General features: G+C 34.2%; 1 protein-coding gene across 1 annotated transcript in view; it reads left to right on the top strand.

Annotated features, from left to right (window-relative positions):
* Positions 1-25,810, top strand: part of LOC107195048 (choline O-acetyltransferase) — a 182,118-nt gene that overhangs the window by 38,490 nt on the left and 117,818 nt on the right. Inside the window, exon 4 of the mRNA XM_015584811.1 lies at positions 17,558-17,649. Within this exon, the coding sequence (XP_015440297.1) occupies positions 17,558-17,649 (92 nt within the window). The remainder of the gene's footprint in view (positions 1-17,557; positions 17,650-25,810) is intronic.

Here is a 25,810-nt window from a genome sequence, read left to right as displayed (position 1 = left end):
AGATAAAATATAAAAAGATGAAGAAGAGTGAAGGAACCCCGAAATCAATGTGAAATATTCGACAGCGGTAACGAAATATTCGCAGGGGCAAGAATAATGAAATTTGTGTATTTGTTCTTCACTGAGGTGCGAATTTTTCGCTGCCACTGCGAATATTTCGCGTTGGCCTGTGGGTTCCTTAAACGTTTGCTATCGCTTGCATGTCGGCATCATATTGCCAATACATCTTACTTTATGAGAGATAAATCAAGAATCATTTCAAGTAATAAAACATTTTTCATACAAATTACCTAGACTCTTATTTGGCCTTCTTTCATTCACTTGATATTATATGGAACATTGTTGAATTCGTTTTTATTTATTTACGAAAATATTGAAACAGATGTATCGCATTCTATCGAGAAAAACAAATTAATCATTTGGTGACCTTGGAAATAAGGTAAAACATATGTCTCCTATATCTTAACCGATCGTATAATTCCTATAATATAAATTTTTTCCTTTAGCAATTTTTCATAAAATCAATGGTTCAGGTGCTATTTTAATTGACACTTCGTCGCATGACACCCAGCACGTTATACATTATGGCATGAATATCAAGTGAGTATCAAGAAAACAGAATTTGAAATAATTCTGAACAATTTTTATGAAGAGAAACTTTTCTTCTTGGGTCAGTATTAATCCAATGTATGCTTTACAAAAGGTTGCCTGGTTTTTTGCAATCAGCGTGTATGTGCAGAACACCTTTTGAGAAATTATCATGATTGAATAGCTAATTTAAATTATCTGCCAGGCTTATGCATAAGTATGTCACATCATCTAGAACATTAGTAGGTCATGTTTAAAGTTGTTTGTATAAAAACCTTGGAAACATTAAAGAAGTAAATGTGTAACGTTTATTTACTAGAAGAAGATTGACAATTAGTTTCTGTGATTGTATTTCATGCTAAAAAATTTACAAGATTATAAACTTAATGACAATAATTTTTACATTGGCTAGATAGTATATAAGCTTGAACATTTTTCAAAATTTTATAGTATCTATTTCTTCATATTTATTAATAACACTGCCGAGAATAAAAGTAATGGTGCTAATAGGAGAAAATACTAAGATAATAATGGCGAGCAGCAATTATTTATTTAAAAGTTTCATATTTTATCGTGTAAAGTACATTTTTCAAAATAATATCATTTTACTTCTCTGTACCTTGTATAATCATAACAAATACATTTACTACTAAGAAAAATTATTATACCTACACCTAATTATACGTAATCAAAGGAATTATTATGGCATCACAGTTTATGATGATTGATGGTCATGCATGTTAAAGCGAATTTTATTAGAAATTTCACTCCTTTGTAGAGATGATCTCGCAAAAGAAGTATTTATTCTTCCTTTTGATTTATCCACGCACGTAGGATCTTTTGTTTTTCCAACTAAAGCGTGAAGTTTTCAGATATAAAAAACACAAAAGGTTATTCGTGCAAAGAAAAGTTTTCTCTTTAAATAGCTTAAAGGTCCACGAATCCCGAGACCGTGCCTTGCTAGCTAATTTTCTCGAGGACACTCCTCGTAGTTCACTCTTAAACGCATACCCGTGTCCACTCACACGAGCACATCTTTCCATGTAACTAAACGAATATTCCTACTTAACTTGAAAATAAGGCCACGGACACTTCAAGCAAAAGGACATTTTAAGTTATGTCTGTTGCCGTTGATATTAGCTGAAGAGTCCTTTAAACGACCGTAAATTTTTCACAATTGTACTTACATACATATGTGTATGTGTAATAATCAAGAATACCTACACTTGAAGTTAAGACTGGTATTTCAGTACTGAAGTCTTATTTTTGTTGTGAGAACAGTTACAACAGTTTTGAAGAAAACTTTGAAGAACCTGCTGACATTTTTAAGAGTCAATAAATAATTGTTATCGAATCGAATAATCGTTGAAAATGTTACGTTGAAAAATATAGTCTGTATATTTTACACTACCTAAATTTTATTATCAAGAGGTTTGTTACGTTGCCACATTTATTTTCCTGCTATATATTTCAAAATTAATGTCATTTACTTCGGTAATTGATGACTTGCATTTGTAACTAGAGCCGCCATAATATGTTGTACGTAGCGAGTTCGACTACAAGTTGTAATTTTTTCCATCTTAGCAACGGGGTAACACATTTTGAAAACTTGAAATGATATCGTATCGGGTTATTTCGTCCAACTTTTCATAACTTTAAGATTAAACATCTCGGAAACAGTTCCAGATAGGAAGCTAAAATTTGACACAGTTCATTTTTTCGTTGTCATCGGTAAATGTTGAAAATTTGAGAAAAATCGGTGACTATGATCGCAATTCTGTGCGTTTTGACGTAGAATGGCTCTGACGCGTGTAACCTAGATTTCTAATACAACTTTATCATTCATTTCCATTAATCGTAATAGTGAGTCTTAATACGTATTAATGAATATGATATGTGTCTTTGAACAAATTTACAAGTTAATACATCTACTTTGATCTAGTACCTTAAATTAAAAGGGACTGAGAAAATGCTTACAAAACTCCGTGTCATTATTATTTTGCTGTCTTGTGAAAAAACTTTCAATCGAACCTATACAAGGTGAGGCATTTAAATCGATCACCGAAAATTCCGTCAAAACCGTTGATGATACCGAAGAATGTTTCAAATAAAAGTTGAATTATTTCAGATGGGAAATAATTTGAAGTAAGTAGTTTTCTTTATACGAGGACGTGTAGAGGACATATGAAGACGAAATTTGTTGCTTTAAATAGAATTCTAATTGTTTAATAAATTACTCGACGCAGCTCGTTATTTTCTACAAAAAAGTATTAGGTACATATGCCAAACCATCATTACATTAGGAAATATTTTAATTACAAAATTGCAAGGTTTCCTTTTTTAAAGTTAATATTCAAAAGTACGTCCTTTAGCCGGAATGCAAAGATTTATTCGGCCACTCAACGACTTATCAACCATTTCTAGCATTTCATTCGAAATTTGATCACATGTTATCCGTACAAATATAAGATGTTAAGTGCCATGCGTACTAGCTATACCAAAATTGAGTACCACTTCGCAACATTAAAAGTAAAATATCCCCTAAAATAATGGTTTTTAGCATAAATAGTTCCATACCTTTTTATAGATAATCACAAGCTATATCGATTAATGTATTAAATTATATATGATTTCATTTAAAACAGCAAATCTGACCTTCATGTGTTTGCTACACGTTCACCTGAAAACAATTAGTTGCATCAAATTATTTACCCTTCGACAATATTGAACTTTCATCTGAAACATTTTTCGGTATCAACGATTTCGAAGATATTCCAGGTGATGTATGTAAACGCTCACCCTGTATATTTATTAAATCATTTTATTTCATTGATCCTGTTTATTCACAATCGCAATTTCTCACAATTCTGATACCCTTTACTCACATTCCTAACTGTTTCACCACTGTTATCACTCGTACAGACAAAATTGAAGAACTTGTTCTTGTTCGGAATCGTGCTAAATGTTGAAGCGTTTCTATCTGATCCTTTTATGTCTGTCATAACTTCTTCCTTTATTGTCCTCATCCTGCGGGAATCGTTGTTGCCTTATGAATAAAGCGAGAAGTTGCGCGCACACATGTACCCTCTTAACATCACCCACCAACCATTCCCACCGGCTATGACATCAAGTTTTCTTCCAGATGCGAAGCACATTCTACTATAGGGCACCATGTTGCGTTATGGGTATCAAGCCGCACATAAAACGGTATTAGCGCTTCCCCCATATGCTCAGGGCCTGATGGATGAATTTATTCGAGTAAACGGTCGAAGCAATGATCAGGAAGCGGTCGGATATCTTGGCGCTCAATTCTAAAATAAGATAAGATATTCGTGACTGAATTGATCGTATCTCAGAATTTAACAAATTTTATTTAGTTTAGACAAAAGAAATATAAATGGTATTAGCTGCAGAATAACAATGTAATTAAGTCATGAATTTTTAGTCCCATTCACTGTACCTTGAAAACGAATGGTAAATACTGGGATAAGATTATCAATTTAAGAATGAAAGTTCAGGATTTATTCGTATACCTACATTCAACAAATTGCAAAGTTAAGTACAATCTTTATACTTTAATTTAAATATAATATGTTTTAAGTAAAAAATTTATCATTATTTGTAAGTAATCAATTGTAGAGATCAAGATGTAACTGGTACCAATGCAAGTATCATCTATAGGTGAATCAGTGAAAAAATAGAAAAGTCATTGGCAGATATAGTTAAGCACAAATTACAGTTCCACTCGTCGTTTCTATTTAACACGTCATCAGTACTTGTCGAGCTTACATCGTTTAAAACATTCTGTTACTATTTGATCATTTTGCTTAACCCTTGTGCACTGTTCAAGAAATATACATGGTATTCAGGGTTTGACTGCAGACCCTTTGGGAGATGATAGTTTACCTATCTAAGAACAAATAGGAATCCTCTACATCACTAAACACTGTTGCACAACGGTTCTCGAGGAATACCATCAAGATTATCTCAATTTCAAAAAAGATCAGTCAGTTCATAGTTGTTCTATGATACTTGGTATACTGTGTTATCTTTTTTTACCTGTTTACATGTCATTCCTTTTCTCCACTTTTCCGGTATTCTTAATTCTACGGATTGATTGTTAATTTGAAAACGGTCTATTGTGACTCCTCAATTAACTAAAAGTTTTCAAGTGTTTCGTTATGACAGTGGTCGTTTGAAATGAGTATACGTTACATAGGAGTACAGAACGCTAATAGCTTCTAAACGTGGTCGTTAATTAAATTTTGGGATTCTTTGAGTTTAAAATATTTATTAAAATAATAAGATTACAAGTTGTTTTAATTTTAATTTTAAAACTTTAAGCTACTTTGCAAGTTCACTAGTCGGTTAGGCCGGGTTTTTCTTCAACGACACTTCCAAATCGTCACTTTCAATTTTCTGCTGGTCGTCCAACGCGTTCTTTGCGTTTTGAGTCAAAATCACCATTTTGAAACCTCGAAACCATTTCTCACATGTGTCTACAGCTACAACACCACCATCATAGGCTTCTTCAATCAATCGTTCTGTTTTCTCTGCTGTTTCCTTCAAATTAATGGACAGTAAAATACAATGTCAGATACGCTGTTTGTCAGGTGTCATTGGAAATCAAAATAAACAAATATTTTTGGTTACAGGATTGAACTTGTCAGCATATGTTGATAGCAGAATGGCCAATTTTCGAGAAACAAAAGTAAATCGGCTTGAACAACAAATTAATATATAATCTAGAACCACTTACGAGCGGTCCATAGAACTTATTGTTAGTTAACGACCTAATAAAACAGAGCATTTCCAGCTTATTGTACAGGGTGGAGCAATAACTATTACCACCTCAGGTATCTTCGAAGCTATACAGTTCACAGAAACATTTGTTTAATCAAAATTGCACAGTGCGAAGAGAGTCATCCGATGACGCTAATCGTTTCTGCAGGTGGAGGTACTTTGGATATATCAAGGTCACCTCCATTTTGTTAAATAGGTCGGTATGTTTTTGTTTCCGTAGAATGATAGAGGATCGTAAAACGAATTCAACGACCGATTACATACGGTCATTAGAGGTCATACAAAACAGAGAAAAGCAATAATGTTTACGGTTTAGTTAGCTGAAAATAAACACTGTTTGAAGGACACTTTAATAAGTTTGCAGAATAAGATAAACATGGTAAGAGTCCCAGATAACACCGTACATCCTAAGGATGTCCGTTTTATGTCCAGTTTATATCGGAATGTCCTACGTCCATTTTGGACATCCCTAGGACGTTCATAAGACTTAAATTTCGGATGTTCTAGAAACGTCCGTCACAAAAGTCCTACAGATGTTCTCAAGAATTAAATTTTGGATGGTTTCGTTTAATATTTTTGCCAATGTCATTCCGTACAAGGTGATAGAACCCCATGAACAAGGTGTCAGTTTTTAAAGAATCAATAGAAAAGTGTAACGATACTAGTGGTTTTGTGCGAAAACCTCAAGAAAGTTGAAAAAACATGTTTTTTCTCAAAACTGTCTCTAACCAACACAGAATCAGAGTTTTGCTGTGAAAATAGAAATAAACACAATGTACTTGGAGATCATAATCTTCAGACCTATATTTTCATTATAATTCCTTATAGAAAATTTAACCTTTTATTTATTAACAGAAACTAACTAGATCTATTAGTTTCTACTAAGTGCGGAAATCGCAAGGAAGTTAATATTTTATTCGTTAAACACAAACCAACCTAACCTAACTACTGTCACCTTGCACAGAATGAAACCTAACCGCAATTGTAAACATTTGGGAAACGTTTCTTATACGTTCTTTAAGACATTACCATAGCGTTTTTAAAATCTCTTTAAACGTTTCCAAAACGTACAGTGAATGTTACTTTGACACATTCGGGAAACGTTCTGAGAATGTTGACACAGGATGTCCTCAGGACGTTCTACTTTGTAATTAGGACCTCCCTAGGACATTTAAAGATCTTAACGAGGACCTAGCGGGGACATATGGACCTTTTCGGGACGTCCTCCGAATGTACAGAACGTCCGGAACGTATGTCCATCGGATGTACATAGGACGTTTTTGTGCTATTTGGGGTAGTATCGTATCGGTCAAATGGGAACGATGTATCCGTTTGAAGAGCAAATCGATATGCTTCTTATTTATGACGAATGCTAACAAAATTCTGTAAGGGCAAACAACGTGTATGCTAAACGATATCCATAAACTCAAGCAAACCGGTAGTCGAAGTGTTTGTAAAAGTGAACGCCGAAAGCGAGTAACGAATGAAGAAAATGAAATCGATGTGCTCGCAAATGTGGCTAAAAATCGAACGCGAATCTGGCAGTAGTAGGAGGAGCGTACTTCGCATTTTGCATCGTCACAAATTTCATCCATACCATGTTAGTCTTCACCAACAATTGCAGGGGGATCATGAATCGCGTTGAATTTTGTCGATGGGCTAAACATCAGATCCAATGCAACGAATTATTTCTTAATACCGTCTTATTTACTGGTAAGGCAACATTCACAAGTCACGGGAATGTTAATTTGCATCACCAGAGACAATGGTCTATGAACGTATGGTACGATATCACAGGTGGTCCTCATTTTATCAATGGAAATTTGAATGGCCACATCTACGCTAATTTTATTATGGATACATTGGGTACTTTGCTAGAAGAATTGCCTTTATTTACACGACAAACCATGTGGTATCAACATGATGGATGCTCAGCATATTATTCATTGATTGCGTGATGGGAACTCGATGAAAAATTTCAAAATCGTTGTATTGGACCCGACGCACAGTGTAACGAAATAGGGAAATATCGATCAAAATTAATAACTCGTTTTTCTTCACGTATAGACTTATCCTTCTTTTTTAATGCACGTATATACCCGTATTTTAGTTATCTTTACAATTAATTTTGTATAAATGAACTTTATTACAATTTTTTTTTAATACATAGCATGGTTTTATTTTTAATCATTTTAAATCGGTTTCATATATGTATATTGGAATAATTTGTGGTTAAATACAAAAATTGGAACTATTTTATAAGTATACAAATGAAAAATTGTTATAAATATTTACTAATTTTATTGTGGGTTAACATAAAATATTGTTGTTTTTATGAAATGAAATTTAACGAGGTAAATAAAACAGTATGTAGAAAAAAGATTAAGAGCCAATCATGGTTTGCAGCTTTAAATTTTTGCAATTTCCTGCAAGAGTTTTCCCATCTTCTATTTAAATCTGTGTGAATACATGCAGCAAGTTTGGAAACAGATTCTTTACAGTCATTCTTCAATAAAAACTTTGTACAAACGTGTTTTTTATAAAACATTAACTTTTACGGACTTGTAGACAACACGCCAGACTTCAAAACATTAGCTGTACATGAATGTATCTAGGAACACAAAAAAAACTAATTTGCGCAAAAAATGAATAATATAAAATTAAAGTATACATAATTTAAAGTCATTATACCAAAAAACTGGAAATACATTTTTTGACATCTTCTATAATTAAGGCACTATTCCATAATAAACTTACCCATTTTATTCTTATAATACTGTTGATTGATATTATAAACAAAAACTTTAATTACAAATGAACTAGAATATATGAAACAGGAAACTGTATATGAAATTATTTTCGACTACGTTTTCCGTCTCCATGTAACTATTGACGATTGCAACATTTAATTGTTTTTTAATATGTTCATAGTGGACAGAAGTGTGGCCAACAATTTTTCATAGAAAAAAATTCCCTAAAAACATTTTTTTGTTTTAATTTTGAACGGGGATCGTTACACTGTGCGACGGTCCAATATCGTAGCCAACTCATTCACCAGGCTTGACGCCTATAGATTTCTTTTTATGGAGAATATTGAATGATAAAGTGTACAAAGAAGTACCAACTACGCCTCAAGACATGCAACAGCGAATTGTTGCAGCCTGTGCGTCAATAAGTTCTGCCGTTATAAGACTTGCACGTCAATCAGTCATTAAAAAAATCCAGTGCTGCATTGATTAATGATGGTCATCATTTCGAATATCTGCTATGATCTTATGTAATAGGTCGTTGAACTCGTTTTAAGCTCCTCTGTCATTCTACGGAAACAAATACATACCGATCCATTTAAATAAATGGAAGTGACCTTGAAATATCCAAAGTACCTCCGCCTGCAAAAAAACTATTAGCGCCATCGACTGGCTCTCATCGTACTGTGCAATTTTGGTTAAACAAATATTTCTATGAACCTTATAGTTTTGAAGATATCTGAGGTGGTAATAATTATTGCCCCACCCTGTATGTATTTGTTTGTTCATGCGTGCACTTCTGGGTTGGCAAGGTAGCTTTGTAGTCTAACAGAATTTAAACTCTGACTTGAGAATCGTAATCAGCGATATCAAAAGCCCCAGAAATACTTTAAATCAAAAATTGAAAACTCTTTAAGTTTTCCCATTGGAGAGGTATCCCATTTCGGACACCAAGAAAACTCAAGTTTCAGTGCAGAGCGTATGTTATATACATTCAAAAATATTTGAAAAAAAAACACGTATTTTAAGAAAAAATTCTGACAGTCTAAAGATTTAAATAGATCTACCGTTTGACACGTCTTCTTTCTCATGACATAGAAACCTACATACTAAAAAGCTTTCAACCAATCACACCGTTTCCACAAACAAGTACAGCTCAAAATTCTTTAAGAGACCTCTGCCACAAGTCAGAATTTCCGACGAAAAAGAGAAAAGAAACACCCCAGTGGTCGAGATTGACATCGTCGCGTCGGGGGGATTTCAACGAGAAAACGGTCAGAAGAAAATCGATGGTCGTTTCGGCCGAATCCTCATTCCAGTCTCGCCGGGACGAAATGGCTTGATTAACTGACGACGCATCGTTACTGCGACCACCCTGCTGGTACACTATTGCCTTGTAGGGGCGGTGGATGCTTTGGGGTGCCCTAGGCTGCAAGAAAATGGAAGGAGGCGTAACTCCCTTTGCTTCTTTACTCGCGTTTACACGATCCGCGGTTTTCCTTTATGCTCGATAAAAAGCTTTCTAGAGGACTGAGGTCCCTTCCGTACGTGCTACGAGGATTTTTGTTAAAAGCAAGTATCATCACAGTCTCTTGACCAAACTTCGAACACTGTACTCGTCCCTCATCGACAAAGAGGATCATGCATTTAGGACGACCTTAGTCAACCCATGTGTCCTTTTTTAAATGTGGTACTATTAACCCTTTTCGTACGGAACAGCGCAATAAAACCCCACTCTTTCGAACTTCTTACTTTAGGTGAATATACAGGGTGTCCGGTTAGCCGTCCAATAAACTTCGCTCACGTGTTCATCAGAACACAAACTGTCATGAATCCAACTCCGCAATAGGTACTTAAGCATAATGTAAGCAATATTTTAATTTCTTTTTGTCATAATTATATAAACTTCGTACATATATATTTGAAATTTTCAACACTATTTGCACAACACATTTTTAGTGGATTTATTTAAAAAATATTTATATATATTTCAACACTATACAGTAATGAAAATTTCAATTTAAACAAAATTGAGAAATAATATTCCTTAGAGAAGAATGAATTTTTATTTTATTTTCAGCTACAAAAATCACAAATTAATATATCATCATATTCATTTTTCTGACTGTTTGAGTCACTTTTTCTCGTTGTGCTGGGATCAATTTCATTTCAATAACCTTCCATGATTTTTCCAAAACATATTTTTTATTCTTCTTCTGTTTACTTCTTCCTGCACTCGTCTTATATTGCATTTTTGTCATTACTTTTTCAAATCTGTGCAATTCTACCTACCGCGTGGCCGTGAATAGGAGGCGATACGCTCAGCGGTCGGCTGTGTACATGTTACAGTAGACATAATACATGGAATTAATAGGGACTTTTTTGCTTATCTGGCATTATCCCGATTTCGCAGTCAGTTTTAAAATATTTAATGGCATATTTAAGGGAAATTTGTAATGGTGCAGGGTACTCTAGTATGTACACTTCAGGAAAAAATTGGTTTCATAAGTGTCTGTAAACATCGATTTCTCTATTTTTGTGCACCAAAACCTGCCGTATACGCTACGGGTCCGTTTCCCTTCTTTATGAAGGTATACTGATGTGATATTCATATACAGTTTCTACGACGGGAATATCTACTAGGGCCGTGGTAGCTGAGTTTCGGCAACGGTGATTCGATCGTACCGTTCCGTACCACTTTACTTCCAAAATGTCTTTAGAATTTTGAAAGAAACCATTATGTCATCAAATGGAAAGTTGACCATTTAAACGTTATCTATACATTCGATATAAAATGAAAAGTAAGACAACGTAAATACGGTGAAATTATTGTTTCCCTGTAAATATCGACCTGAAGTATTTTTACATTAAATGGGACAGGAAACTAATCGTTTCTTGGGCAACTAATTTTTCTTGGGTGAGTACTGTGCCTCCTTTTTCATTCTTGTTAGAAATGTGAAGAAACTTTATTAACAATAATTCTACATACAAGTAACAAATTTTTTTCTGGATGGACAGTTTTCGTGAATTTTATTGTAAGATCACCTCTACTTTTTCAGATGGCGTTCTATGCTCTTGTATCCCCAGTAGAATAACGGATGTTTAGACAATATCAGCGACCTAAGCACAAGATCATCCGATGTTAAAAATAAAAATAAAATAACAATTCTTACGTCATAAGAGACTTCAAAAATTCCACAATTGCAATGTTGCGTCCATGCAAACGGACGCCTTTGCGAGCACACCTCCTACGATAAAAAAAGTCGTAATTTTACTCCATTTCTTAATATCGATTCACCTTGAGCTATAGGTCCTTAAAATCGTTTAAACATCCACTATTCTACTACACTAAAGGCTCCATGAGAGTTTGAAACTCGGGACCGCTTCAAAAGTTACACTTACACGGTGCATTACAAATTGTTTCAACACCTTACAAATGTATTTTTGCCCGAAGCCCGAGCTTCGGTAACAAAAGTGGGGGAGGGGGCAATAAATTATGCGCTTGACAGGTTCCACACTTATTTATTTGCCACAAACATTACCATTTCACATATTAATGCGAAGTAACAATAACAATGATAAGTAAGACAAATAGATTTACACGGTATAATATAAACATACTTTGTAGTAGTAAATCCTGTCGATGATAAACATTATAACGAATTTGTTGTTCTAGATGTTCTATGTATATTACAAATAGAATATTTTTAGTTTCCTGGGAAAACCAAATATCAAACACGTAAACTTCAAATAAAATAACAATACATTATTACTACTGTACAACAATGAAGGTAATCAATTTTATAATATGTCCATTTGAACAAAAAATCAATATAAATGCGGCCAGGTCCGTAGGTAGATATTTGTGTTTCTACTAATTCTCTGGTGTGTTACCAATTATAGAACACCCTATACACTCTTGTTTCGACTTCTGCGCTCAAATATTTGACAATCCGATGAAACATTCGTACAACCGTCAAAGTAAATCCCGATTCATTAAAACTTCCCGCCGTTCGGTAATCCCGGGTCTCGCGCATGTGCGCCAAACACAGAATATAAATGCGTCTCCCGTTTGCACGTCGAATTAAACCGAAATAAATCATAAATATTAAACGAGGGCTTTCAGCCGCGGGATTAGGAGGGTTGCATCCCCTCGTCTCAGCTCCCCGTTTTCTCAGTGTCTCTCTGTCTGCCGTCCTGCCGGAAATTGCGCAGGTCGTTCCTTCCTCTTCCCGGACCGGACGATTTCAATGACAATGAAACCTGATAAAGGCATATCTCGTGCACTTTGCGTACCACCGCTGACCGTCAACGAGTCGTTGGTGACCTTAAGATGGAGTGGAATGACCAGCCGCAAAGGAAGTGCCCTACGGTGCACGTGGTTCGCCGCTAATTGTAAGTCGCCCGAAACGTTTCTGTCTGAAGGAGGTGCCCAAATGATATTCTCATTCTCGAGCTTGAATCCAGAATTTTACAATACAAATACATTTCTTCTCTGGTTGAAAATTTCTATGTACAGCCCAGATAGCACCGTACATTCTAAGGACGTCCGTTTCATGTCCAGTTTATATCCGAATGTCTAGAAACGTTCTAGTATGTTCTAGTATGTTCTAGTATGTTCTAGAAACGTCCATCCCAAAAGTCCTACGAATGTTCTCAAAACTGAAATTTTTGATGGTTTCGTTTAGTATTTTTGCCAATGTCATTCCGTGCAAGGTGATGGAACTTTATGAACAAGGTGTCAGTCTTTAAAGAATCAATAGAGAAGTGTAACGACACTAGTGGTTTTGTGAAAATACCTTAAAAAAGCTGAAAAAACATGTTTCTTCTTAAACTGTCTCTAACCAACACAGATTCAGAGTTTTGCTGTGAAAATAGAAATAAACACAATGTACTTGGAGATCATAATCCCCAGACCTATATTTTTATTATAATTCTTTATAGGAAATTTAACCTTTTATTTATTAACAGAAACTAACTAGATCTATTAGTTTCTACTAAGTGCGGAAATCGCAGGAAAGTTATTCTTTTATTTGTTAAACACAAACCAACCTAACCTAATTCTTGTCACCATGCACAGAATAAAACCAAACCGTAATTTTAAATATTTGGAAAATGTTTCTTATACGTCTTTTAAGACATTACCATAGCGTTTTAAAAATCTCTTTAAACGTTCCCAAAACGTATAAGGAATGTTACTTTTATACATTCGGGAAACGTTCCCAGAATGTTGACACAGGACGTCCTCAGGACGTTCCACTTTGTAAATAGGACCTTCCTATGACATTTAAAGATCTTAACTAGGACCTAACGGGGACATATGGACCTTCTCGGGACGTCCTCCGAATGTACAGAACGTCTGGAACCTACGTCCATCGGACGTACATAGGACGTTTTTGTGCTATTTGAGAGGGTGACCCACGCAACTAGGCCAAGTTATAGCGTTAAAACGGTAGAAGGTAGACAAAAATTTCATTAGGAAAACCTATATGGTTTCGAGTGATGCGAAATGATTAGTTTAAAAGATACTTCAACTTCAGCCTGTCAACGTTGTATAATACTTGGAGCTAGGCTTAAACGTTTATTTGCTATTTCTTTGTTTCTGTTTACTAAATTGATGAATCTTACTGTTTTAAATTAAGCTTTATTTAACCCAAGTACCTTAACACTAGAACTACCAGCACTGAATGTATACTGAAGTAAATTGCATACTATAGTAATATACTCAATATACAGGGTGTCCCAAAATAGCTTCGACTCCCGGAAACGAGAGGTTCCTGGGATGATTTGAAATTACTTTCTCTGTAACAAAAATGTTATCCGGGGTTTTGTTAACGAGATATTAACGAAAAACCCCGAACAATCAGAGCGCGAATCTGCCGGTCGAGTGCCGATTGTTATTATTCGAGATGATCAAGTTAGCTGAGAGACCCTGTATACAGGGTGTAACAAAAATGTTGTCTGACCCGGAAATGGGGCACTCGGAGGGTGAATTTAAACAAGTTTTTCCTTAGTAACAATATAATCTCAGGCTTCGTTACCGAGATATTAACGAAAAACCCCGACCAATCAGAGTGCGAGTTTGCCAGCCGAGTTCCCGCGGTAGCGTTGACTACAAGTCGCAGCGCGTAGCCACCGCTAGCGCGGGAACTCAACTGGCAAACTCGCGCTCTGATTGGTCGAGGTTTTTCGTTAATATCTCGCTAACGAAGCCTCAGATTAGATTGTTGCTAAGGAAAAACTTGTTCCAATTCACCCCCTGAGTGCCCCATTTCCGGGTCGGACAACATTTTTGTTACACCATGTATATATGTTCGCGTTGACGATTGAATGTGCTCTGTCTGGAAATTATATTCGTATTCGCTTGTTGCTACTGATCGGCTTGGGATTGGTTGTGTGTATGGTGGCGGAAATACAGAATTTCGGTTGATGTATGTTGTATAGCTGGGCTAGTATCAGATAAAAAAGTGGAGCTGGGCTTATGTATTGTTTTTTGGAATTACTAAAAATCAGCGTCGAGCTAGAATAAATAACTGTTTCTGAGGATTAAGTATTTTGCATATGATGTGCAGCTGTCTAGAAATTCCCGTTTACGACGGTTTTTCAATCGTACGGTCGGCCCAAGACGCTACGATCGTTGCGGCCGTCACCTTCTTGCAGTAGGTTGCGACAACAAATATCTAAATAGCAAAGTTTAGAGAAAATAAGGGCAACTACTTCAAGTAACAGGTACTGTAACAAATGTTCAATGTTAATAAAGGGTTTTGGCGAAAAAAACGGTCATTACTTTTGCGTGTACATATACAAAAGTATTAGAACGTTAACATAAAAAAATTCACAAAACTTGAAAGAAAATTTCAGACATACGATTAAACAGGAGTTAATAAGTGGCGATGAACGTGTAAGGGATGTTAAACAGTTGGTATTGAATACCATCAGCAAGTGTGGAGCCATCAGGAAAGGACGATAAATTTTGAGCGACATTGCGGACGGTTTTACAAGCGAAGGCGGTTCCAGAGAATAGTCATCGTCATTGTTCCAGCGACAATGCTGACAATGCCCCGATAGAAATGCCTTCACCCTCGTATCCGGTTCCTTGTCAGGCCTAGGGGAGAGAATTGCCCCCGGTATTAACTCGCGTAATTGAGATTTATTAATACGGTGGCCGTCTCGTGGGTAACGCTGCCACCGTATCCTTCTTTTTCGCGGTGAACTTTATCCTGTTACTTTATTATCATTATGTACATGTTACGAATTCTCTGGCTGCCGATTGTTCATGATAAAAGCAAAGCAATTTCATTGCAGTTTAAAGAGGAAGCATGAATAAAGTCTAAAAACTGTTCTCTATATTGTCGTATTTATTTTTCTCATTTCTGGTCTGCCTTGAAGAATATCTTTGAAAAATTGGTTTCCATTTCCGAAAGAACTTTACCATTATTACGAATTAGTAACTTCCTGGTTAGAGTTTATTCGTAATAACGATAAAATTCGATGTAAGCATAATATGTTTAAATCAATTTTATAGGCTATATTTCGTTCGACTGTTTCTTGTATTTTCGTTCTTATTTCAATCTGCACAGCCTTTATTTTACAACAAGCTTGAACAAATTCTTCAATAGTTTTTAACATTTATTTATGTAGTTTTTAACGATAAAACGTGTTTTCGAGGAATTAATCATCCGTAAAAGGCTGACTTAGTAAATTAAAAATCTTGCCAATAAAGCCTTGAATTCATCAATACGCATTAATGTTAATTATATCTGAGTATTCAGTAGAAAACAATATAGTCAGAACGAATAGATTTATATTTAGTAGAGAAAAGAATTTATTTTAGTCAATCAAGGACACATTTTGTTATAAAATCATGCAAGACCTCACGCATTTAAAATAATATCGAAAAATTGTTATGGTATATGAAATTTTAACACATTACCGCTGTATTATGCACTTTATGTAAAGATCGCGAAACGAACATTTTTCTAAATTAATTTATTTTGCAAAAAGAAAACAGTCATCTAATGAACAATTCAAATAAACATGCAAATGTATATTGTTTCTATCTTTGAGAAACTAACTATGTCATACGTAACAAATTAATAACTACGAATGCACAAATAATAAATAATCAAACTCCGTTGCGCGAATTAATTTTGTCGTCACGTACAACGATCCCATGACGTTACAACTCCGGAAAAAACGATGAAATATTCTGGATTGGTGTTAGTATCAGGGTTGCTAAACACCGAACGCCGAGCGCCGTTCCTGTGATTAAATCCATTTTCATCGCCAGCTGTAATATAAACGAGACAAAGAGCGATCCGTCATCAAGCCGTTTAATGAAAGTCAGGACTATAACTTAGGACGTTTGGGCTTAAGACATCGTCGAAGGAAACAGAGGCAGAGTCGAAGGTGGAAGTTGAACGCTTAATCTAACAATGTGAAACCACCCCTTGCTGCTCACCCTCTCGCAGCTCATCCCAGTCCCGTTATTCTGCTTTGTTATTCACATTATGCCGCACCGTAGTGAATATTCAACGCGATAACAATATTCGAACTAATAATAGTTGATAATACAAACGATATACAAGCAGTGAGTCGGGTGGAAAGTGTTTCAGAGGAAACCGAAAAACATCTCTGGCTCATTAATGCTTTATTGTGAATGAAAAATGTCATACAGGGTGTCATACATGCATACTAAATTATGTAAAAAGTGTTGACGAAATTAATCTTATAAAATTAATATTTTCATGAGTACCTAATGTTTGATTAAAAGCAGGTACCTTTCAAATAATGTTGAGTGAATGTGTTACTTATCTAAATAAAAGCTTTGAGTAAATGTTGAAGACTAATTTTAAATCGAATTATGAAACAATATATTAATACAAAGGAGCGTTTAAAAAACAAGTCTCGAATTTATCTCTTATAATTAAGTACAAAATGTGCAATCAATATGGCCATTTTAGCGAAAATCTTGAAACATTGGAAATTATAACAATTTTTATTTTATAATAAAATATAATAGAGCCTTCCGTATCCGATCTAATAGAGAGACATAAGTATTTGAATGAAGGAATTTTCGGATAATATAACAATCACCTTTCCGATACTAAACTTCATTTCTCTTCAAATCGAGATAAAACAAATTCATGTTTGTTTAAATATTTATATGGCTCCCATATCTATTGTGAATGCGATCAAACAGAAAAAAGTATATGTACATTGTATGTAAGCAATATTGTATGATATTTGCAACAGGAGAATACATAGTTTTGCTGAGGGATATTCTGTTCGGATAACAGAACATTTGAACATTAGGGTATTCGTATACGGGAGGTTCTATTGTTTTACTAAAATATTTATAATTAGTAAACGCGTAATATATGATGATCTACATTTTCTTTCTCTGTTTATTCTTTCAGAGGGATGGCGAGACTCAGTGTTGGGGGCCTCGCGTCGTTTATTGGTGACTCTCGGCAGTCTCTCCAGGGACGCCTCGCCATGCCCTGTCACGGTAAGTCATGACAGTCTTTATTATGTACCAAGAAAAACTTATAGAAGACGATTGTTTCGATATTTACCTTGGTCCAATTGCCACGTACGTACCTAATTAGAGTTAATCATGGAAATATTTAACTCCTTGTGTGTGTGTGGAAAATTCTATGATACATTCTATTGTAATTTAACTACATCAAAATAGTATGTTCCAATCTATCTCACGATAATTCACAACTTTTCTGCGATATATAATCTCCTACAACCACACTTTTTCGCGAAAAAAGAAATAAATTGAAGGTATAAATAAATCTGTTGAGTTAAAATATATTTAATTATTAGTCTACTATTTTAATTAACACAGTAAAAAAATAGTAAGAAGATTGTGTTAAATATTGCAGAATAGTTTGTGTAAATTATTCTTCAATTCTAATTACACTCTATTTAATTAATGTTTTTAAATAAGTTTTGTATTGTTCCTTTATTAAACCTTCTTTGTAAATTTTAATACATTACTAAACTATTGTTCAATCGTATAATGTCAGTTTTAGTTTGATTTTGTAAGCTACTGCAAAATAATTTCATCAAGAGATAAAAATTTTGTTACATCATAATTATAATTATTGTAATTATGTAAAAATTGTAATTCGCAATTATTGAAGATACATATAATCATTATTGGAAACAGTCAGTATTTATTAAAATTGAAAATAATATTACACCAGTGTATTGAATAATAAAGTATGGACTATTTAGTTCAACAAATTATTCCTTCAAAAAACTATAAGTAATATTAAATTTATCCCTGTCGTTTAGCTCCATCAAAATGTTGTCAAATGAAAACAGATCTCGTTTCAAATACTCATTTATTCCATGCGTTATACCATTAAAAACTATCTATCCCATTGTCAGATACAAAGTGGCGTTCAATCATCATCAGCGTCAATTAAATGTTCGCAAAAAAATTGATGCAACGTTCGTTGCTTTTATCATTTTCCTCGTACATCACCTCAAGGGTAGGACCGTGCTTTCGATACTGAAATGTAAATCGAACGGTGGTTCAGCAACCCTCGTGCATTCCGGATTGCCAAAAGCAAGGATCTGCCGAACGCCTCCGGCTGAAATATGCAAATGACACGCAACGGCGTCAGATACGATCTCGTTACCAGCGCCACGAGAGGCAGGATAATATTTACCGTAGGGAGATCAAGGTTCGCGATATTCATAGAGTTGTACCGCCTTTCTTTTTTGTCAAAACTTTTATTTTATTGCATAAACATGCCATACAATAGATCTTTCGAGAAGTTTATACCGTTTTAGACGCAGTGTGTTTATTACCGTTTCATTGAAAAAATAACGCTGATATGCAAGAAAATTTTGGTGCATTCATTTGAAAAATTTTTATTTCTCCTTAAAGATTTGTGTCTGCTGAATCCGAATCTAATAGCAGATCTGCTCTAACGTACTAGATCTTTGAGGAATAAGGGGTTAAAGCAATTGTGGGTGAAAGAAAGATATATACACAGGGTGTCCAAAAAGGTCGGAGTCAAACTTATACTACATCTTAATGAGGTCGAGGATTTCACATTTCACCATCCACAATCATTTGAGTAGCAAAGAATTGAGAATATTTGAAAAAACAGAGATCAGAAATATTGTACAATCAGTGATAATTAATCGTAATGTGACAAATGAAATTCTAACTTTCCCCTCCCACAATATCTTCCTTTTCTTTTTTACGTAATAAAACATTTTCTTTCATAGCTCTTAAATGTGAATTCATGGCCTATAAAATTACTTCCCAGATAGCATCGTACATCCAACGTACGTCCGTTTCATGTCAAGTTTATATCCGAATGTCCTACGCCCACTTTGGACATCCCTAGGATGCTCGTAAGACTTAAATTTCAGATTTCTAGAAACGTCCATCCCGAAAGTCCTACGGATGTTCTCAAGACTTAAATTTCGCATGTTCTAGGACTGCCCGTTTCTTAAGTCTTACGAATGTCCGTAGGATTTAAATTTCGGATGGTGTCGTTTAGTAATTTTGGTTCAATGTCATTCTGTGCAAGGTGATGGAACCTCGTGAGCAAGGTATCATACTTTAGAGAATCAATAGAAAAGTGCAACGACACTAGTGGGTTTATGCGGAAACTTCAAAAAACTTGAAGAAATATTTTTTTCTTAAACTGTCTCTAACCTGCACAGAATCAGTACTTTGCTTTGAAAATTAAAATAAACACACAGATAATAACCCCCAGATATATATTTTCATTATAATTCCTTAGGACACTTAACCTTTTATTTATTAACAGGAACTAACGTGATCTAATTTCTACTAAGTGTGGAAATCGCAGGAAAGTTAATCTTTTATTTATTAAACACAAACCAACCTAACCTACCTTCTATCACCTTGCACAGAATGAAATCTAACCGTAATTTTAAACATTTAGGAAGCGTTTCTTATACGTCTTTTAGACATTACTATAGCCTTTCTAAAAACTCTTTAAACGTTCCCAAAACGTTCAGAGAATGTTACTTTTACACATTCGGAAAACGTTCTGAGAATGTTGACACAGGACGTCCTGAGAACGTTCCACTTAGTGAATAGGACCTTTCTAGGACATTTAAAGATCTTAACGAGGACCTAACGGGGACATATAGACTTTTTCGGGACATCCTTCGAATGCACAAAGCGTCTGGAACGTACACCCTCCGGACGTACATAATACATTTTTGTGCTATTTGGGTTATACAGGGTGTTTCTGAAATGGTGATACAACCAGGAAGGAGGTGATTCTTCATGGTATAATAAGTGGAAGATATAGAATAAAATTTTCTCGTGTGATGCTTCATTTTCAAGAGAATCGAATTCCAAAATCTGGCGGATACGCGTGCGATTGAATAGGACTTGCCTAGTGCGTCTGTTCATTACATTCCGTTTCTACTTATTGCTAGCACGAATACACTCGTTTTAGGTGAATCTTCAAACTCGATTTTCCCGAAAACGAAGCTACATATGAACAAATTTTATTGTATATTTTTGACTTATTTTGAGTTGAGGAATCACCTTCTTGATTGTACCACAATTTTGGAAACATTCGGTATATACATTTCTAATGGATCTACAAAAATACACATTGAAAAGACTGAATATTATGTGGGAAACTGAATGGACAAATAGAGCACCACCACATATCTAGACAATCGCAATAGCACCATTAAACTCAGGAGAATACACCATCAGACCTAACAAGAAAGTAACAAATTGAATTTTCCCGAATCAAAATTAGACACACGCGAATATCCCATTCTCATTTGCTCTCGAAAAATAGTTCTCCGATTTGTAACAAATGTAACGTAGAAATAACTGACAACCATGTAATTATACACGGTACTAAGTATTCGATATTACGACGAAAAATCAACATTACAAGAGAACTTCTCTAACCATTAAAGAATACGTCTACTGCTCCAATTCCTCAAAGAAATTACACTACAAAGAAATTGTATTACAAGTCTAATATAACTGAACATTGTTATCGCTAATAACCTGTGGTAGTTGATGCGACGTAAAAAATTAGAGGAAGAAAGTTGAATCCTTTATATTAACGTAATTATGAAACTGTTATAATTTTCATTTATTTGCTTTATACCATACATCTCTAGAGGTGTTTAAAAGGTGTACACATTTATACGAGATATGTAACGTATAATATTCTTCTGGATGTGTTAATTTAAACATTCACACTTTTTCCACAAAGGTAAAGTTATGTGGAAAACAGGTCGAAGATTTAATTTACCGATATATCCTGGAAAAAGTTCATACAGGGAGAAAAATGATTTATCACTGTTTCTGGTGAAGTGAATAGGAGGCTAAGAAACTTTTGTAATCCTCAAGGAAGTGGATTATGGTATAACAGTTCAGACCACTGCACGATCGTTCAAACCGAATAAGTGGACTTAGCGGCTATTCCTGAACACTTGCCGTCAGACTTATTCTACTTATGAGTAGACAGCGGAATTTTATGCAAAATAACATTTTTCAAAGTGATTTGTAAAGACGATGCAAAGATTCGATTTTCTTTCATTTCTTAAGGATTTTAATATGACAAGAATAAGACAGAATATGTATTAGATCTGATGTTAACTTTACCATTTATCATATTTCACATAGTCGTATATGCTATACATGCATATAATCCGCAGTCTAATTGTGAATCATCCTATAACTTCAGCTACTATTATGGTTTCTTACATAAATTAATTTTGTTTGTATAGTACATTCTCTCGTATTCCACAAAGCCTGCATTGCCGTAAATGAGACCAAAAGATTAAAGTAAACATGTGTCGTTTATCGTAGAAAAAGAATCATTTAATTTGAAAATAAAGAAAAGATGATATAATAGTTTAAATATACATAGAAAGAAAAAGAAAGTAAAATAAATGTCAATGACTTCATTACTAATCTACCATTTTTTGAAACTTTCATATTTTATACAGGATGTTCTACTTAGTCCGAGTACTTTAAAAAACTTTATTGCTTTTGATAATTTTAAAACATGCAGAAGTTGAAGGTCGTTCTTTTGCCACATTTCCGTATGATACACGGAAGAAGACAATTTTCTCTATGGAAAGTTTTTCGTACCACTCAAGACAATGAAGACATTAAACACATTAAAGATAGCTCATTTAAATGAGGTGGCTAGTTCACATTTATAATTAGGTGCAGTAGAATTTTTTCAATAATAAATATATGATAATTGTCGTAGAATAACAAACTGGAGACGATATTCCCTAGATATATAATTAAACTTCCATCAATCAGTGTAATTGAGAAAAGATAGGTCAAAGGTTCTGTAGGCACTCGAATCCACAAACTACAGTTTAATTAATTGACTCGCTCCATTGACGTCATTTGCGTGTCAGATGTCACCGCTAAAGCCATCGTTGTTGTAACTCCTACGCCAATTCAGTTTCCCAATTATATAGTCCAAATGTCAAAATGTTTTAATTTAATTCATTTTTTACTCGATCCTCAATTTTAACGATCCAACTGATATAGACATCTGTAAAAAAAATGCAATCCAACGCCAAGTTCTCTTTACTTTAAGTATTATTTATTCTAATTTCATGAATAAGTAATTGTACATGAATCTCTTCATGTCTGTAAAATTTTGTTAAAAATTTTAAAAAGTAAATAATTTCTATTAAGTCATTTAAAACAAATGTATATTTTTGTGTCAACTATTCTTTATTCCTTCGGAATGTTTCCATTTCCTTACTTTTCAAATTTTTTCATTTTAATTTCGATCACAAGAATACTTATAGTTCACAGTGATTACAAAATTTCATAATTTCTGTTTTAACAGTGCTCACACAGTCAAAGGAGCAATACACGATTGTTCCTTTTCCGCAGTAGTATTTCGATTGAAATATTTCTCGAAGCAGTACTATATGTATAGTGATAAAAGAACAGATCTACAGGGTTTTCCGCTTAAATCAGGCCACCTAAATATCTTCTCTATCTGTGATCACACGAGAAATATTTGTCACGTAATTTAAGTGGTTTCAAGAGACGAATCAGATGATAGAAAAAAAACTGCATAAGTAAATTAAAAATTTGTAAAGTTCAAGGTCATTTCCAGGTCATACATCTGAATAAATCATCATTACACCTGGATGAATGCATAATAATGTTGGCTATAACATACATCAAGAGAAATTATATGCATATACATAACAAAACATGTGTGACCTTGAAAAAATAATTCAAAAATGACTTATAAAAAATTAAAACCTTTTAAATTAGATTAGATAGAGAAGATATTTAGGTGGCCCGTGTTAGCGGAACACCCTGTATAGCCCAAAAATATGTATGAATAAATACATCCAATTTCACATTGCTTTTGTTTATATATTTAGCAAAAAACATCATATAGAATCATCATTTTTTGCATATACTAAAACAACGTCTCTTATACATATGTATTATTAACATTTTGATAGCCGCACATTTCATTCGAAGATTCTCGCCTACCGCCGACGTTTTTCGCACAGTCGTTCATAGTGTTCATTTTTTTGTGTATACTTATTTTCTTAATTTTTTTTCTTGTCTAAAGTTATTAGACAGCAGTGTGAAGTCACATTTACGTGACGCCGGCCGATAACCGCTGGCTACCGAAATCACACATACATGACAGCGGCCATCAAAGTGTTAACTAATTCCAATTTTAAGAATAAGGCTAAATAAAAATTTTCGATTGTGTGAAAAATATCTTTGAAAAGTTGGTTTCCATTTCCGAAAGAACTTTACCATTATTACAAATTAGTAACTTCGTGGTTGGAATTTATTCGTAATAACGATAGAATTCAATGTAAGCATAATATGTTTAAATCAATTTTATAGGCTATATTTTGTTCGATTCTTTCTCGTACTTTCGTTCTTATTTCAATCTGCACAGCCTTTATTTTACAACAAGCTTGAACAAATTCTTCAATAGCTTTTAACATTTATTTATGTAGTTTTTAACGATAAAACGTGTTTTCGAGGAATTAATCATCAGTAAAAGGCTGAGTTAGTAAATTAAAAATCTTGCCAATAAAGCCTTGAATTCATCAATACGCATTAATGTTAATTATATCTGAGTATTCAGTAGAAAACAATATAGTCAGAACGAATAGATTTATATTTAGTAGAGAAAAGAATTTATTTTAGTCAATCAAGGACACATTTTGTTATAAAATCATGCAAGACTTTACGCATTTAAAATAATATGGAAACATTGTTATGGTATATGAAATTTTAACACATTCCCGCTGTATTATGCACTTTATGTAAAGATCGCCAAACGAACATTTTTCTAAAATAATTATTTTGCAAATACCATAGAAAACAGTCGGAATCTAATGAACACTTCAAATAAACATAAAAGTGTATATTGTCGGAACAGTTGTTAATTGATAGCTGGGCGTGGTGCACCTGGTTGGCTGATCGATACCACAGTCCCCTACGGTCACGCATCCTATCCCCAATTCTACCTCTGTTACCCTCTCGTATCCACCTTTCTCTTTTCAACCATTCAACTTCATGTCTGAAAAGGGCAATCGACTAATCCAACCTCCAACCTCCGAGTCTAGTAGGTAAAATCAAAGGATGTTCTTCGTGAAACACGATCGAAAATCCAATATAAAACCAATATCGGAAGCGACACTCCGGCGAATATTTTTTCACTCCACTTTCTCCCCCTCTCTCGGTGGTCTTCAAGAGAAGCGATGGCTCCCTGAAGAGTAATTTTCTTATGGATGTCTGGAATTCTCGTCGTTTGTCATTTTTTTCTGATCTGCGGGTGAAGATTTGATGGGATGATGGTGTTCCATTTATCTAATACAGAGTGGCTGGAAGTTCCTGGTTAAAATGTAAAGAATTCATTCTAAATCGTAAAAGAAGTGAAAACTATTAAATACGCTGTTTTCTTAATATTAGGAATCTTTACTGAAAGTTTAATTTTTGTACACGTTGCAGGTATGTGCATGATGTTCCATGTAGACCTATTACCACCTAACTGTCAGTGTATAAAAAACATTTGGTTTTATTTAAAAAAACAAAGAAACGAAAGTGAGCTTTAAGCTCAAGTACTTCTATCAATAGAAAGTCAAATATATCAGATTGTTTTACTCTTGTAAAACTATATGGGACTCCGTAGTAAAATTCGAAATTGTAAATAATTCCTGAAGAATCACTTCGGCAATTTCAGTAAAACAGTCTATACATATAATGTCGAACTTCGGTTGATACAATCACAAACAGGTACTATTCTTAAATTACTAACAGAAGCTTATTGAAGTATACAGTGGGTAAACTACCACTGGTTATTAACAACGACAATATTCAACTATATTACATTTGTAAATTGTTTTGTTGCTTTGAGGAATTGAAACAATAGACGTTTTTTTCTACGGTTGGAAAAGTTCTCTTTAAACCCTAGAACTACCCAACAAGTCAAAATGAATTGTCAATACACTCTTACAAAGATGATTGAAATGTTATAACAATTCATTTTCTCAGACGTCTTGCAACTTTTATTATGATATGAAAGTGAAGAAATTGGTTAATTTATAAATTTGTAAGTTTTCAAAAAATTTTGTTGATGGAAATAAATATGCGTTTAATAACGTCT

This window comes from Dufourea novaeangliae, unplaced genomic scaffold (genome assembly GCF_001272555.1).
Source record: "Dufourea novaeangliae isolate 0120121106 unplaced genomic scaffold, ASM127255v1 scaffold46, whole genome shotgun sequence".
Lineage (NCBI taxonomy): Eukaryota > Metazoa > Arthropoda > Insecta > Hymenoptera > Halictidae > Dufourea > Dufourea novaeangliae.
This window is presented reverse-complemented; position numbering and strand designations above follow the sequence as displayed.